Source organism: Elephas maximus, chromosome 4 (genome assembly GCF_024166365.1).
Source record: "Elephas maximus indicus isolate mEleMax1 chromosome 4, mEleMax1 primary haplotype, whole genome shotgun sequence".
NCBI classification, from domain to species: Eukaryota; Metazoa; Chordata; class Mammalia; order Proboscidea; family Elephantidae; genus Elephas; species Elephas maximus.
The window spans coordinates 166,306,082-166,322,640 of NC_064822.1; the positions used below are offsets into that span (position 1 = coordinate 166,306,082).

The 16,559-nt window shown below is 39.1% G+C and overlaps 1 protein-coding gene across 2 annotated transcripts in view; it reads left to right on the forward strand.

The window, feature by feature from the left end:
- The window catches only part of ACTR6 (actin related protein 6), a 37,158-nt gene that overhangs the window by 17,468 nt on the left and 3,131 nt on the right, over positions 1-16,559 (forward strand). Inside the window, exon 11 of one of the 2 annotated variants that reach the window (XR_007517354.1) lies at positions 2,063-2,889. Coding sequence is in view for 1 of the 2 variants with exons in the window: in XM_049884157.1 (XP_049740114.1) it covers positions 2,063-2,192 (130 nt within the window). In the remaining variant the exon portion in view is untranslated. Of the gene's footprint in view, positions 1-2,062; positions 6,356-16,559 lie in introns of those variants that run through there. The other variant, XM_049884157.1, reaches the window with a different exon arrangement.

Consider the following 16,559-nt stretch of genomic DNA (forward strand, 5'->3'; position numbering starts at 1 on the left):
TATAAAAAGTAAATGATGATAAACCTGACATTTCAGTGAATTAAGTGGGATGAAGTATGTAAAATGTCAACCATAATGCTTGGTACATAATGGGTGCTCAACTACCATCAGATCTCTTCCACCTAGTAACTCAGTCCCCGTTCTTAAGAGATTTTTTACTGGCAGAGCAATCAGATTATTATCTATTTATCTGAAACATGTCATTTCTTGACAGTGTCTCTCGATTATATAAATTTAAGAAATGAATCATTAAGGTATGTCAATTTATAAGTCGTTTTGGAATTTTATTAATTCTAAACATTTTTAAATGAACTTTTTCACTCAGTCTTTGAAAAAAAACTCAAAACTGTTTGATATCTACCTCACTCCTCTGTTTTATGAGAAAAAGCAGATTTCTTTGCACTTTAGAGGTAAAGAAATTAAATATGAATTATAGATCTGTAAGAAGGGCTTTACCAGTCATACTGTTCAGTATTCTTCCTTTGTAAATAAAGATTCTAGGAAACAAAAGTGTACCATGGATGAAACAAATGTGGAGGAATTTCTAAAAATTAGAAAACAAATGAGATTATATTTTATAGAAACAAGAACAAGAAAATCCATATCCCAAATTAGGGTGGGAGAAAACAACCAAAATTGTAAGAATGATTCCAGAGATGTTTTAATCTCGGAGAGCAGGAGATCATGGGTGAGCCATGACTTGAATTGGAAACAGCCGTGTCCATTCATGGAGCCCTCGTGGCATAGTGGTTAAGAGTTTGGCTGCTAACCAAAAGGTCGGTAGATTGAATCCACCAGCGGCTTCTTGGAAACTCTGTGGGACAGTTCTATCCTATCCTATGGGGTTGCTATGAGTCAGAATTGACTCAGTAGCAACAGGTTTGGTTTTTTGGTTTAAAGGCATCAGAGTTTTTTTTTTTTTTTTTTTTTAAGGGAGCAGCTGATTGTGGCACTGCACTCTAGCTAAAATCAAGAGCTTAATAAAATTTTCATGAGGCAGGGCCCTAGGGAACTTAGTACATCTTTTTCCTGAGCTCCTCAGTCTCCCTCCCTCCCCTCCAAGACAAGGCACTGTAATTAGAATTTATATTCACTGACAGGCAAACAGGAATTTATGTATTAAAAAAGTGAACAGACAACCACGAATAAGAGATTTGAGGGAGACATACCATCAGGAAACCCTGGTGGCGTAGTGGTTGAGAGTTACAGTTGCTAACCAAAAGGCTGGCAGTTTACATCCACCAGGCAGGCACTCCTTGGAAACCCTATGGGGCAGGTCTCCTCTGTCCTGCGGGGTCGCTATGATTCGGAATCGACTCGGTGGCAATGGGTTAATACCATCAGGGAATCCATGGATGGTGCAGATGGTTAACGTGCTCAGGTGCTAACTGAAAGGTTGAAGGTTTGCGTCCACCAGAGGTGCCTTGGAAGAAAGGCCTGACAATGTACTTTTGAAAAATCAGCCATTGAAAACCCTATGGAGCACAGTTCTCCTCTGACACACTTGGGGTCACCGTGAGTTGGAGTGGACTAGATTTATCTTTTCTAAATGTTTTACATATTAGAGGCAACAAAGTATAGTGGCAAAAGCATAGACTGTGAAAACAATCCTAGGTTAAATTCTCATTCCAGACTTAACCTGTCTGAACTTCATATTCCAAGTCTATGAGAGTTATAATAGACATCTCATGGGTTGCCGTGAAGATAAATAAAACGACATATCTTTGCCACATAAAAAATTTAGATTCAGGTATGGCAGTGTTTGTCCTCAGGGATCTTTTGTTCTTTTGCTTATATTGTTTTTTTTATTAGAAATACAGGGTTCATAAATTCAGTGCATAGGGGAAAAAAAGAACATTTATTATTTTGAAGTGATGACCAACATTCTTTTTCCTGTTTGTTTTCTCTGCTTGTGTCAAACTTTCTGTCATTTCCAGACCTTTAATGATTTTCTGTTAAATCAAGTTGGGTAGAGATTGCCAAATTTTAGTTAACTAACTCATGTTTCAGGCATTTTAGTTTTTCTGTAAAATCATCTGGATTCCTTTACTTTTATTTTCAGCCCTATTACTTATTCCTGGGAAGGTGGAAAATTGATATCAGAGAATGACGATTTTGAAGATATGGTGGTAACAAGAGAAGATTATGAAGAAAATGGACATAGCATCTGTGAAGAGAAATTTGATATTTAAGAAACATTTCTGTGTGAAAGACCTGACTGGTTGTGACTGAAAGGTTTTATTTCAATATTCTTCATTTTAAAGGAGGTTGAAGACCTGTGTAACATTTCATCCTGAGATAAAGTCTTGAATTTATGTAATGTAAATACTTTTTGATCCTTTTTCAAAGGTTGCTGATCTAGGTTATTACAGAAGATTGTAACTCAGCACCCATTTTCATTTAGGAGCTGGACTACCGTAACTGTGATTATGCTGTCTCTGAAAGTAGGTTAGCTTTCGTTAGAAGATGCAAGAGTGAATGCATTTTAAGTCTTCATAGTTGAGAGCACAAACTTAACTGTCTCACCAGTCAGTTTTCCTTAGGAGGTGGTTTTGTTTGCGTGACTATGACTAGGAATTGGGAAATGTGCTTTCAGGCTGATGTGATTTCTCTCTTTTAGAAACAAGTATTTTATTAAAAGAAAATTGTCATTCTTATTTATATATACGAAAGGAAAGAGTAATTTCATGTGTTTATAATGTTTCTTTTTTACTTGGAATACGTTTGAAAGGGGGAGACTAAAACCAATTTATTAATATGTTTGTGGTCACTATTTTGTTGGCAGAAATGCATCAATTCACTCATAAGAATGCTGTCTTTTTTTTTTAGGATGAAGAGAAATTTGAAGTTAACTCAGGCCAGGGTTGTTCAAAAACTTTTGATACAAATGTTAGTATTTTGTCCTAAAAACTGTTTTGTATAATCCACAGCAAGCATATTAAGGTGTTAAAGGCTACAGCTTTCCAGTGTTAGAGAACAGCTATCAGTGATGTTAGTGAATGGATCGGATGGAGTCCTTGGATAACAAGCAGTAGAAACTTATCTGGGCTATCTTAAGCAAAACAGAATTTGTTGTCAGAATGGGATCACTCATACATCTAAGAACAAGCTGGTCCAACAACCTTAGGAAGGAGATCTAGAGTAGCTTTATGAATCTCGTTGCAGAAGCCGAGGAACAGTCCTTATAGGGCCCTGCCATCAAGGCATTTCATCTCCTGTATTTTCTATTCTTAGTCATGTGTTCACGAATCAAATTCCCAGTGCACTATTTACCTTAGCTAGACTCATGCACCTACCCCATGGCTTCAGGGGCTTTGACTGACAGTCCCACCAGGACCACATAGAATGAAAGAAGGTGGTTCCCCCCAAAAAAATTCAGGTGAAGAAATAGATGCTGGGCAGGCTGAAACAGCTATCTGCTGTACATAGACTGTATCGAGTTAGGGCCTGGTCAGCCAGTTACCATTACAGAGTTGCAAAGGGACAACAGTTGTGTGATATGCAGTTGTTATTATATAAACTGTGGACAATGTAGCACGAAGACGCTTGTGAGGTAAAACAAGTCTTTGCAACTGTGCCAAAACTAGAAGGTAATGTGGTTGAAGGTGAGAAGTCTGGAGAAGTCCACTTAAAGGACTTGTCAGGACCTCATCCTAGAGAGGCATCACCAACCCTGGGGGCTTATCCTGTGAGGAACTGGAGTGTCTGTCAAAGCTGCATTCCCACAGCATGCCCTAGGCTGATGTCTCCTGCTCTGTTCTGCTGCGACTGTTGTGCACACATAAGGACACGTGCTTATTGCTACAGTAATTTCTGTATACAGTGTAGGTTTCTTAGTGTTCATTTTTTAGGCACTAAAAATTCTGTTCTGAAATTAATTGAATATAGATCTTAATCCTTCATCTCTAGCATCAAAGCTTCCATCCAAGACCTACGTCGTTTTGAGACTTTCTTGCTAGAGAGACTGTTTTAATATTATACAGTAAGTTGACTTTGAAGAGAACATTTAATAGTTCTAAATATTATCTAAGGTGATGCATTAAAGATATTTACCATTTTGGAAAAATATTGATGATCCCAATTTGAGATTCTTTTACCATGATTACAGACAGATCTTAGCCACGTTTGATTTTATCATTTTTATTGCAAATTACCTGCACAGAAAATAGCATGTTCTAGTGTTGGCCAGCTGGAGCCGTGGTAGTGCAGTAGTTAAGAACTCGGGCTGCTAACCAAAAAGCCAGCAGTCTGAATCCAACAGCTGCTCCTTGGAAACTCTATGGGGCAGTTCTGCTCTGTCCTTTAGGGTTGCTATGAGTTGAAATCCACTTGACAATGGGGTTTTTTTTTAGTGTTGGTCATGCATAATATACATGTTAAGAGACTAGAGGATTCAGAATCTAGATCAATGGATAATCGAGATAGAATAATCCTCTTAAACACTTCTCTACCTTGGTTTCGAATTTTTTTTCTTTTAGGTTTTTTTTTTTTTTAAATTGTACTTTTAGGTAAAAGTTTACAGCTCGAGTTAATTTCTCATAAATCTATACACGTATTGTTATGTGACACTAGTTGCAATCCTTACAATGTGACAGCACTGTCCCCCCTTTCAGCCCAGGTTTCCCGTGTCCCTCCAACCAGCTCCTGTCCCTTCCTGCCTTCTCATCCTGCCTCCTGACAGGAGCTGTGTATTTGGTCTCGTGTATCTGCTTGAACTAAAAAGTACACTCTTCACGAATATAATTTTTGTTTTATAGTCCAGTCTAATCTTTGTCTGAAGAGTGGGCTTCAGGAATGATCTTAGTTGTGGGCTAACAGAGCATCGGGGGGCCATGGCTTTGGAAATCCCTCCATTCTCAGACCATTAAATGTGGTCTTTTTACATGAATTTGAGTTCTGCTCTATACTTTTCTCATGCTCCATCTGGGACTATCTGTTGGGTTCCCTGTCAGGGTGGTCATTTGTTGTAGCTGGGCACTGTCTAGTTCTTCTGATCTCAGGCTGATGGAATCTCTGGTTTATGTGGCCCTTTTGTCTCTTGGGCTAATGTTTTCCTTGTGTCTTTGGTGTTCTTCATGTCTTTGCTCCAGGTGGGTTAGGATGAATTGATGGATCTTAGATGGCCACTCATAAGCTTTTAAGACCCCAGAGGCCACTCACCACAGTGGGATGCAGAACATTTTCTTAATAAACTTTGTTATGCCAGTAGACCTAGAAAACCCATTAAAAAAAAAACATCGCTGTGGAGTCGATTCTGACTCATAGCAACCCTATACCATGGTCCCCAAACCCCAGACCCTGCTACTCTGTCCCTCCAAGTGTTTGATTATATTCAGGAAACTTCTAAGGCTTTGGTTTAGTCCACTTGTGCTGACTTCCTTTGTATTATGTGTTGTCCTTCCCTTCACCTGAGATGATTCATGTCTACTTTTTTTTTTTTAATCTAGTTAGTGAATTCCTGTCTCCCTCCCTCCCCATCCTCGTAACCATCAAAGAATATTTTCCTGTGTTTAAACCTCTTGAGTTCTTATAATAGTAGTCTCATACAATATTTGTCCTTTTGCAACTAATTGCTTTCAGCATGAATAATTCATCCATGTTGTGAGATATTTTGCAGATTCATCATTATTTATCATTGCATAGTATTCCATTGTGTATATGTACCGAATTTATCCATTCATCTGTTGATGAGCATCTAGGTTGTTTCCATCTTTCTGTTATTGTGAACATTGCTGCAGTGAACATGACTGTGCATGTATCTATTTGTGTGATGGTTCTTATTTCTCTAGGATATATTACAAGGAGTGGGATTGCTGGATCCTATGGTAGTTCTATTTCTGGCTTTCTAAGGAAGCACCAAATTGATTTCCAAAGTGGTTGTACCATTTTTATATTCCCACCAGCAGTGCATAAGTGTTCCGGTCTTTCTACAACCTCTCCAACATTTATTATTTCATATTTTCTGGATTAGTGCCAGCCTTAGTGAGGAGTGAGGTGAGATGGTATCTCATTGTAGTTTTGATTGGCATTTCTCTAATGGCTAATGATTGTGAGCACTTTCTCATGTATCTGTTAGCTGCCTGAATGTCGTCTTTGGTGAAGTGTATGTTCATATCCTTTGCCCATTTTTTAATTGGGTTATTTGTCTTTTTGTTGTTGAGGTGTTGCAGTATCTTATAGATTTTAGAGATCCTTTTTATGTCATAGCCAAAAATTCTTTCCCAGTCAGTATGTTATCTTTTTATTCTTATGGTGAAGTCTTTTGATGAGTGTGTTTGATTTTTTTTTAGGAGCTCCCAGTTATCTAGTTTCTCTTCTGGCTTTTGTGCATTGTTAGTTTGTGTTCTGTTTATGCCATGTATTAGGGCTCTTACCATTGTCCCTAGTTTTTCTTCCATGATCTTTATTGTTTTAGATTTTAGATTTAGGTCTTTGATCCATTTTGAGTTAGTTTTTGTGCATGGTATGAGGTATAGGTCTTGTTTCAGTTTTTTTGCAGATGGATATCCAGTTATGCCAGCATCATTTAGTGAATTTTGGGCCTTTGTCAAATATCAGTGGCTCATAGGTAGATGAATTTATGTCTGGATTCTCAATTCTGTTCCATTGGTCTATGCATCTGTTGTTGTACCAGTACCAGGCTGTTTAGACTACCATGAAGGTATAACAGGTTTTAAAATCAGGTAGTGTGAGGTCTCCCACTTTGTTTTTCTTCCTCAGTAATGCTTTACTTATTCAGGGCCTGTTCCCTTTCCATGTGAGTTGGTGCTTTGTTTCTCCATCTCATTCAAAAGTGTCGTTGGAATTTGGATTGGTATTGCATTGTATCTGTAGATTGCTTTGGGTAGCACTGGCATTTTCACAGTGTTGAGTTCTTCCTACTGATGAGCATGGTATGTTTTTCCACTTATGTAGGTCTCTTTTGGTTTCTTGCAGTAGTGTGTTGTAGTTTTCTTTGTACAGGTCTTTTACATCTCTGGTTAGGCTTATTCCTAAGTATTTTATCTTCTTGGGGGCTATTGTAAATGGTATTGATTTGGTGATTTCCTCTTTGACGTTCTGTTTGTTGGTATAGAGGAATCCAACTGCTTTTTATATGTTTATTTCGTATCCTGATACTTTGCTGAAATCTTCTATTAGTTCCAGTAGTTTTCTTGTGGATTCTTTGGGGTTTTCTGCATATAAGATCATAGCATCTGCACATAGGGATACTTCTTCCTTACCAATCCCTTCTTTTTTTATAAGTTTATTTAGTTTTTCTACCTCGGTTTGTGTTAGTTTAGGTAGGTAGTATGTTTCTAGAAATTTGTCCATTTCCTCTAGGTTTTCAAATTTGTTGGAGTACAATTTTTCATAGTATTCTGTTATGATTCTTTTAATTTCGTTTGAGTCTGTTGTGATATTGCCCATCTCATTTCTTATTTGGGTTATTTGCTTCCTCTCCTGTTTTTCTTTTTTCAGCTTGGCCAGTGGTTTATCAATTTTGTCAATCTTTTCAGTGAACCACCTTTTGGTCTTGTTGACTCAATTGTTTTTATTTCTTCTCTAATTTTTATTATTTCCTTTCTTCTGGTGCCCGAGGGCTTCTTTTGTTGCTTCCTTTCTATTTGTTCGAGTTGTAGGGTTAATGTTTTGATTTTGGCCCTTTCTTCTTTTTGGATGTGTGCATTTATTGCTATAAATTGACCTCTGAGCACTGCTTTTGCTGTGTCTCAAAGTTTCTGGTAGGATTGTTTTCATTCTCATTTGACTTTATGAATTTCATTTATCCGTCCTTGATTTCTTCTATAACCTATTAGTTTTTGAGCCAAGGTTGTTCAGTTTCCATGAATTTGATTTTTTTCCTTGCTTTTTCTGTTACTGGTTTCTACTTCTACGGCTTTTTGGTCAGAAAAGATGCTTTGTAATATTTTGATGCTTTGGATTCTGTTAAGGCTTGCTTTATGACCTAATATGTGGTCTATTCTGGAGAATGTTCCACATGCATTGGAAAAGAAAGTATACTTGGCTGCTGTTGGGTGGGGTGTTTTGTATATGTCTATGAGATCAAGTTGGTTGATTGTGACATTTAGTTCTTCTCTGTCTTTATTGAGCTTCTTCTAGATGTTCTGTCCTTCACTGAAAGTATATGTTGAAGTCTCCTACTGCTATTGTTGAGCTGTTTATTTCTCTTTTCATTGCCATAAGAGTTTATGTATTTTGGAGCCCTGTCGTTGGGTGCATATACACTTACTATGGTTATATCTTCCTGATATATTGGCACTTTAATCACTTACCTTCATCCTTTCTGGTGGATTTTACTTTAAGGTTGATTTTGTCAGGTTAATATTGCCATTCCTGCTCTTTTTTGATTGTTGTTTGCTTGATATATATTTTTTCCATCCTTCGAGTTTTAGTTTGTGTCTTTGAGTCTAAGGTGTGTCTCTTGTGTTGTTGTTGTTAGGTGCTGTCGAGTCACTTCCAACTCATAGTGACCTTATGCACAACAAAATGAAACACTGCACAGTCCTGAGCCATCCTTACAATCGTTGTTATGCTTGAGCTCATTGTTGCAGCCACTGCACCTCGTTGAGGATCTTCCTCTTTTCCACTGACCCTGTACTTTACCAAGCATGATGTGCTTCTCCAGGAACTGATCCCTCCTGACAAAATGTCCAAAGTATGTAAGATGCAGTCTTGCCATCCTTGCTTCTAAGGAGCATTCTGGCTGTACTTCTTCTAAGACAGGTTTGTTCTTTTGGGAGTCCATGGTATATTCAGTATTCTTCACCAACACCACAATTCAAAGGCGTCAACTCTTCTTTGGTCTTCCTTATTCATTAGCCAGCTTTCACATGCATATGATGTGATTGAAAATACCATGGCTTGGGTCAGGCTCTTCAACACTTTAAAGAGGTCCTTTGCAGCAGATTTACCCAATGCAATGCGTCTTTTGATTTCTTGACTGCTGCTTCCATGGCTGTTGATTGTGGATCCAAGTAAAATGAAATCCTTGACAACTTCAATCTTTTCTCTGTTTATCATGATGTTCCTCATTGGTCCAGTTGTGAGGATTTTTGTTTTCTTTATATTGAGGTGCAATCTGTACTGAAGGCTGTGTGTGGTCTTTGATCTTCATTAATAAGTGCTTCAAGTCCTCTTCACTTTGAGCAAGCAAGGTTGTGTCATCTGCATAACGCAGGTTGTTAATGAGTTTTCCTCCAATCCTGATGCCCCGTTCTTCTTCATGCAGTCCAGCTTCTCGTATTATTTGTTCAACATACAGATTGAATAGGTATGGTGAAAGAATACAACCCTGACGCACACCTTTCCTTACTTTAAACCAATCAGTATCCCCTTGTTCTATCCAAATAACTGCCTCTTGATCTATGTAAAGGTTCCTCATGAGCACAAGTGTTCTGGAGTTCCCCCACATGTCTGTCAGTTTGTCGTACTGTGGGGGTTGCGTGTGGCTGTGATGCTGGAAGTTATGCCACTGGTATTCAGATACCAGCAGGGTCACCCATGGAGGACGGGTTTCAGCTGAGCTTCCAGACTGAGAGAGGCAAGGAAGAAGGACCCAGCAGTCTACTTCTGAAAAGCATTAGCCAGTGAAAGTCCATTTATATTCAGTGTAATATTATTGATAGGTATGAGTTTAGTGCTGTCATTTTGATGTATTTTTTTGTGTGTGCGTGTAGTGTTGACAGTTTCTTTGTTACACTTAATTTTCTTTGCTGAGTTGTTTTTATGTATTTTCTTTTCATTGTCATTGGTTTTGTATTTGCTGAGTCTTTATGTTTTTCTTCTTTTTTATTTTGATGTGAAGATTTTTTGGTTTCCTTTGTGGTTACCTTAAAATTTACCTCTGTTTTTCTAAGTTTAAACCAATCTTTTATTAATATCGCCTTAACTTTCTCTCCATATGTAAGTTCCGTGACTACAGTATTTAGTCCCTCTTTTTTGTTTTGATGGTGTCATACTGACGTCTCTGTTTCTGTATTTTTCGTTCCTTTGTTCCTTCCCACCCAAAGCTGGGAGACTGGCTTGGGCGCAATGGGTCCCACTTCTGGCCTAGGAGGCACAGCAGCTGCTGAACACTGCCAGATTGGCAACAGAGCAGAGTGGGGAAGGGGCAGGTGAGGGGAAGAGTGGCACTTCTCCTTCTTGAAGTCCCAGAAGGGAAAGGGTTATTTTGATCCTGTACAGTAAGTTAGACACTTGCACTCAACTTTTGCAGATCGAGTCACGCTTCCCCCTGGCTCTGGAGGCTTGTCCAAACTCTCCACTGCTCAGTTTCTCATGATGTAAAACGCATCCCAAACTTTACTGCTTGCCTTAGTCTGTGTGTGCCAGATGATGCAGTCTGCAGGGTGCTGGCTAGGTCAGGTCTGGTACTTCTTTGCTGCTTCTGAACTGTCTCTCCCTTCCTCTGCTGCTCAGTCTGACTCCTTGACTTTGTCTTTGATGTTCAGGGCTCCTAGATGGTCATACATAATCGATTCACTTGTTTTTTCGCGTCTTTGTTGTAAGAGGGACCACAGGAAGTGTCTATTTCACCATCTTGGCCCCGTCCCCAGTTTTTAATTTTTGAAACTTGAAACCCTGGTGGCATAGTGGTTAAGTGCTACTGTTGGTTTTCAAAAGGTTGGTAGTTTGAATCCACCAGGTGCTCCTTGGAAACTCTGTGGGACAGTTCTGCTCAGTCCTGTCGGGTCGCTATGAGTCGGAATTGACTCAATGGCAATGAGTTTGTTTTTTTGTTTTTTTTTGGTGATAATGAAAGTTGAGGGGATTAAATGGTGATTGACTCAAACTGATATAATGCACACCTACTTCTCGATCTGTCCCAGATCCCTTAAAATGATAGAAAAATATTTACCTGAGGAAAGAATAGATTGTTTCTAGTGGGGACTAGGGGAAGGGAAATGAGATCAGGGAAGAATACACAGGGCAGTTTAGTGCTGTTTGTGATATTTCTCAAGCCAGGTGGTGGGCACATGGGTGTTCATTATATCAGAGTCTGTACTTTATCGTATGCATGAAATAGTTCACGTTACATTTTTTTAGGCGATTAAATCCATAAGTGATTCTAGGAAACAAAGTACCATGGATGGAACAAATGTGGAGGAATTTCTAAAAGAAAACAAATGAGATTGTATTTTAGAGAAACAAGAGACAAGAAAATCCATATCCTAAATTAGGGCAGGAGAAAACCAAAGTGATAAGAACAATTCCAGGGATATTTTAATCTCTGAGAGCAGGAGATCATGGGTGATCCATGACTTGAATAGGCTTTGCCTACTCACTTTCTTGGTGTTGAGGCTCAACAGTAAGTGAGGATGAAGTGTTAAGGGTTGGAGGAATACAAAGAAACCCAAAATAATTTTATATCCCCTAAAGGCATCAGAGTTTTTTTTATATATCTTTTAAAGGCATCAGAGTTTTTTTTTTTTTTTCCCCCAAAGGAGCATCTGATTGTGGCACTGCACTATAGCTAAAGCCAGTCCCCCAACTCTTCCCCTCCCCCAGAAACAAGGCACTATAATTAAAATTTACATTCACTGACAGGCAAAAAGGAATTTATGTATGAAAAAAGTGAACAAACAACCAAAGATAAGAGATTTGAGGGAGACTAAAACCTCCAGGGAGTCCATGGGTGAGGTAAATGGTTAACGCACTCAGGTGCTAACTGAAATGTTCGCAGTTCGAGGTGCCTCGGAAGAAAGGTCTGGCAGTCTACTTCTGAAAAATCAGCCATTGAAAACCCTATGGAGCACAGTTCTTTGACATACATGGAGTCTCTGTGAATCGGCGTGGTCTAGAGGGCAACTGGTTTAATACTCTCAGAGCGGCACCAAACCCAACAAGCAAGAACAAACCCCTAAGGGAACAAAGTAAACAAAAGAAACTTTAAGTAATACCCTTCAAAAGACTTCATGAGACAGTTGCATCCTGTGCAACAAAAACAGGCTGCTATATCTAGGAGAGTTCTTAGAAATTGAAAATAAGATGACTTCTGCTTAATGGATTGAGTAACAGAATGAACAGTACCAAAGACTAGGAAACAGTTGGAAAGAAGCTGAGGGAATTTTCCCGGAATGTGCCACAATTGCGCAAGCACTGGGTTGGCTAGGGAGAGAAGCTGACCGATATCCAGGGGTTAGTGTATTGTCCGTCTGAATATTAAGAGCCCTTTGTATAGAAGAGGCCCTTAAGCCTTTTGCTGAGCTTTCAAACAGTGCAGGGACCCCTTGTGCAAAGGATGCACTCTTCTCCTGTCTCTTGTTTCTTGGTGGTATGAGGTCCCCTGTGTCTCTCTGCTTGCTTCTTTTATATCTCAAAAGAGACTGACTCAAGATAACTAATCTTGTAAATTGAGTCCTGCATCATTCTGAGGCCATTCTGAGATGTTTAGCAACCAGGTTTCTAATCTTGTGGTTTTCAAATCTCACCACCACCCCAAGCTATTAGCCACTATCTCCTACCACATCTTCATGCAAATTGAACGACCAGATGTACTGCTTTGAATTTCCTTCCCCACCGCCTGCTGGGCTTGCTCAGCAGCATGCCATCCTAAGTGGAAGTATGAGACTGGACTTGAGCTGGCCTGAAGGGCACAAGTAAATTGCATGAGCTCACGCTCAGTGCATCTGGTGTCACTGCATTGCTACCTTTATCTCAGCCCACATCTGTGACCTCATGGAGGTTCCATGAGACCAAAGAGAAAAAATCCAAGCCAGGTTTGTATGTGATTCTGCATGACATGTTGGGCACCAGCCAGAAGTGGAGTGCTGGAGTATACTCCAGCTTCACCTAGAAGTATCAGACATTCATTTTCCACTAAGATCCCATGGTAAGCAGAAGTATTTCTCAAAAGGAGAATATTTGCTGAAGAGCACGTGGCTTTGCTTTAAACCCTTAACCCACCAAACCCTTTAAACCCTTAGGGATATGTTAAACACTATTAGGCTATGAATCCAATTTGTGTTGAAGATCACCAACCTGCAGGATCATTGTGTCTTACTCTATGTCAGACCTGTTAGCCCTAAAATCTAGGATGCTTTTGCAGATGTCATGGAAGGTCTCTGGTTCTTTGACCATGCCTACAACTGAGAATTTCAAATTCTGAGGCTATTTTATTTCTTTAAACTAACAGTTAAAAATAAGCAACCACTTTAAGTCTGCATTATCGTGGTGTGTCTTAGTCATCTAGTGCTGCTATAACAGAAATACCAGAATTGGATGGCTTTAACAAAGAGAAATTTATTCTCTCACAGTCTAGAAAGTCCAAATTCAGGGTGCCGGCGGCTCCAGGGGAAGGCTTTCTCTCTCTGTTGGCTCTGGGGGAAGGTCCTTGTCATCAATTTTCGCCGGTTAAGGAGCTTCTCAGTGCAGGAAAGGATGTGCTCTTCTCCTGGCTCTTGTTTCTTGGTGGTATGAGGTCCCCTCTGTCCTTCTGCTTGCTTCTCTCTTTTATATCTCAAGAGATTGACTCAAGATAACTTATCTCGTAAATTGATTCCTGCATCATTAACATAACTGCCTCTAATCCTGCCTCAATAACATTATAGAGGTAGGATTTACAACACAGAGAAAAATCCCATCAGATGACAAAATGATGGATAATCACACAGAACTGGGAATCATAGCCTAGCCAAGTTGACACATTTTTGGGGGACACAGTTCAATCTATAACACAGTGTAACAAAACTATCCCAAAATTTAGCGGCTTAAAACAACAAGCACTATCTCAGTAGTTCTTGTGGGTTAGGAATCCAGGAGTGACTTTGTTGGGTGATTCTGACTCAGGATTTCTTATGAGGTTGCAGTCGAGATGTCAACTGGAACAGTGATTTCTGGAGACTTGATTTGGGGTACAGCGTCCACTTCCAGGCTCATTGATACAACTGTTGGTAGGAAGCGTCAGGTCTCACCATGTGAGCCTCTCCACAGGACCACTTATGACGTGGTTTCCCCCACAGCGAGAGAGAGCATGAGCAAGCACAAAATGAAGCTGCAGTCTTTTTTAACCTAATCTTAGAAGGACATGCCATCTACTTCTGCCATATTTTATTGATCATACAAATCAGCTCTGGTAGCAGGGACTGCACAAGGGTGTGAATACCCGGTGGGGATTATTGAGGACCATTTTCAAGCTGGCTATTACAGTCTTTATATTGCTCACTTTTGCCAGAATGGCTTATCATGGCAGCCAATTGGGCTGCCTTCAGAAGGCACTTCATTCTAGGTAATGACAAGTGATAATCTGAAGTTACTGTTTTGCCAGTGACAATCATCAGCTACCAGTGTCCTTCAGCAGGATCCTCACTGCATTCAAACCCAACAGGATTAGATAACCAATCCTGGAGTTTGTTGCCTGCAACTACACCACTGGCACTAATTACTGTATTGGTTAGTGTTCTGTTGCAGAGAACTGATTATTATAGCTGGTTAAGAAAGAAAATTATTGTAGGATATTCAATGGTTTAGAGAATTATGGGGCTGACTGAAGAAACAGACTATAGGCTGAGCTTCTAGGACTGAGGCCCCAAGCTGTACTGCAGGACCAGACCTCCAAGGGAGCTTCTGCTCCTGCCATGATCAGTAAGTTCTCTTGTGCTTTGGTGAATTGGGAAGCCACCCCTGCAGCTGCTAGCTTGGAACCAGACTGTTTCGGCTAACAAGAAGTTGGTGGTCAAGCCAGGAAGGCACTGCTACCATGCAGCTTCTGGTTTAAACAGGAAGCCACTGACTAAATCACGAAGCTGCCACTATAATCCACATCAGTAAAATGGTTGCCTTATGCTGCCTTTCTTTCTCTATTTAACTGAGCTCCAAATTTAAGTCACATACAGCCATGTCTATGGATGGTGGAAAGTAAATCACATCCAGAACCCTGTTTACAAGGGAGATGGAAAATGTGGTTTTAGCTTTCTAATCTCTGAAGTGTAGGAATACATACTAGAAAGAAGCTGGAATAGATGCTGAGCAAGAGGAGCCACAATATTTAGTCAAACCAGCATTCAAGCTTGGGGGCAAAATAAAAACTTTTGCCCCCAGTACCACTCATAGACCGTTTCTGAAAGAACTGCTTAAGGATATACTCTAGTAAAATGATAACAAGAAAGGCAATAAATATTCAAGACACAGTTGGGAATAAAGAAACCAGGAAAACTTAAAAGTTAAATTTCAATAATTATAGAAGCACTAAAAAGTTGACAGTTGAAATAGTGAATTTTTAAAATTGCGAATAATAGGTAACAAAACATTTGCCATTTCAGTAATTTTCACATGTACAGTTCAGTGTGAAATACTGAATTTTATAATCTGTACATCTCAAAACATTTTTCAATGCGTTTACATTTTCCATATATACTAATACGTTTATTAAATTTTTATAAGCTGTTGAATTGCTAGTCATTACACATTTTGTATTCTTAAGTATCAGTTATAACCTAGTTTAAAAGTTTCTAACGACAAGCAATCTTAGTCTTTATTTTAGAAATACACATCAACAAATAAAACTAAAGCCTTATCAAAATAGTTTTTGAAAAGTATCAATTTTAACATTTTATTAAATTTTTATTCCTGACTTAGTTTTTAGCATCCTTGACCCATCTTTAAAGCACTTAGTTTTACTTTTGAGTTTGAACTTTAAGAATTAGGAAAATGTCTCAAATATCTATTGGTACTTGTATTCTTTTTGGTAAAAAAAAAAAAAAAAAAAAGGCATATTTATGGCCTAAGGGAAAATGCTAATAGAAATGAATTAACGAACAGCTGTATAATTAAAAGAAGTCTTTGTACACATACTGATTGACATAATTTAAAAAACACTTGATTTATGTGCCTCACAATAACCCCAGGAGATGGTTAACTTTCAGATTTTCAGGCTCTACCTCAATGCATTCATTCAGTAGGTTTAGAAAGGCTTCATTGTTTAATAAGCACTCCAGGTGATTCTGGTGCAGGTATTCCCTGGACCACATTTTGAAAAACACTGGCTTAGAGGGTGAGGGAGGATGGCATTTATTAAGATTGCCTACCCTGTGACAGACAGAGTCTCTTTATTATATCATTTAATCCTAATTTTTTTTTTATAGCAATTGGATATTAAGATTGCCTACCCTGTGACAGGCAGAGTCTCTATATCATTTAATCCTAACTACCAAAAAAACAAAAAACCCACTGCTGTCCAGTCAATTGTGACTCATAGCGATCCTAACTGCAGCAATTGGATATTAACCTCATTTTACAAGTGAGAAAACTGAGGCCCAAAAGGATGAGTAACTGTTCAAAGTCACATTAGATAGTGGAGTTGGGATGCAAACACAGGTGTGTCTAATTCCTAAGTTTATGCCTTACCACACCTATTTAGATGCTCACAGTACCTGTGAAGAATGTCAGAATTCATTATTGCTCTCCCTCTCTACCCTCATCCTTCTAACCCAACCTGCTATTCGTATCTCAGTTAATGGAGTCTACAAAATTAGAAACTCAGGATCACTACAGACCCCTTCTCTCTTTCTACTACAACAGCAGAATTCCATTAATTGTATATCCCCCTCCCCCCACTA